At 42.0% G+C, this 1,221-nt stretch overlaps 1 protein-coding gene across 1 annotated transcript; it reads left to right on the top strand.

Annotated features, from left to right (window-relative positions):
• Positions 1–837: 837 nt before the first annotated feature.
• Positions 838–1,221, top strand: LOC140180032 (uncharacterized). Its single transcript, XM_072220414.1, has one exon. It carries the CDS (start codon positions 838–840, stop codon positions 1,219–1,221), a length of 384 nt encoding a protein of 127 aa, XP_072076515.1.

Genomic DNA, 1,221 nt, shown 5'->3' with positions numbered 1-1,221 from the left:
ATGTGGATGACGTGCTAGTAAACACTAAGGATGAGACCTGCCTTCTATCTGACCTCTCACAAGTCTTCGACACCATAAGAAGACACGGGATGAGACTGAATCTCATCAAATGTACCTTTGCAGTAGAGGCAGGAAAATTTTTGGGGTTCATGCTCACACAAAGAGGGATTGAGGCTAACCCTGACAAGTGTAGAGATATCTTAGAGATGAGGAGTCCGACTTGCTCAAATGAAGCCCAACAACTGAATGGCCGACTCGCTGCATTATCCAAATTCTTGGCAGAGTCAGCCTTGAGATCCTTGCCACTTTTTTCATTACTAAGAAAGGGATGCCAATTTGAGTGGATTTCTGAATGCGAAGAGGTCTTTCAAGAATTTAAGAAATTCTTAAGTGAACCACTCATCCTTACCAGGCCACAAGCTGAAGAGGAGTTGGTGTTGTATCTAGCTATCGTTGAAAAGGCGGTAGTTTCAGCACTGATACGAGAAGATGAGGTCGGATAGTATCACAACTATTTCACTAGCAAAGTCTTACAAGGACCAGAGTTAAGGTACAGAAAAATAGAAAAATTTGCATATCCCTTAATCATGGCATCCAGGAGACTCCAACATTACTTCCAAGCACATACTATAAGAGTCTGGACAAATCAACCCATGAAGCAGATACTCTAAAAAACCGACATCGCAGGTCGGATGGTACAATGGACCATAGAACTATCTGAGTTTGACCTGAAGTACGAAACTCGGACAGCCATTAAAGCCCAATGCCTTACCAACTTTGTCGCAGAATATACAGGCGATCAGATAAAGACCTCAACGACCTGGAAACTTTACATAGATGGGTTCCTCCAATAATTTTGGAAGTGAGGCGGGCACAATACTGGTTAATAAAGAAGGGACTCAAATTGAAGTTTTCCTGAAATTTGAGTTCCCTACCTCCAATAACCAGGCCAAATATGAAGCCCTGATCGCAGGACTGAAACTTGCCAAAGAAATGGGAGCGACCAAAGTAGTAATCTTCAGTGATTCCCAGATAGTAACTTCACAGATCAATGGAGAATACCAAGCGAAAGACCTTAATATGAAGAGATACTTAGAGAAAACGCTTGAACATCTTCAACAATTTAATGACACTGAAGTCTGGCATATAACTCGGGAACTCAACAGCCGAGCTGAATCCCTTTCTAAGTTGGCAAGTACCAAATTAGGGGAAACAACATAA

Source organism: Arachis hypogaea, chromosome 16 (genome assembly GCF_003086295.3).
Source record: "Arachis hypogaea cultivar Tifrunner chromosome 16, arahy.Tifrunner.gnm2.J5K5, whole genome shotgun sequence".
Classification (NCBI taxonomy): Eukaryota; Viridiplantae; Streptophyta; class Magnoliopsida; order Fabales; family Fabaceae; genus Arachis; species Arachis hypogaea.
Note: the sequence above shows the minus strand (reverse complement) of the source record. Positions and strands in the feature narration are given on the sequence as shown.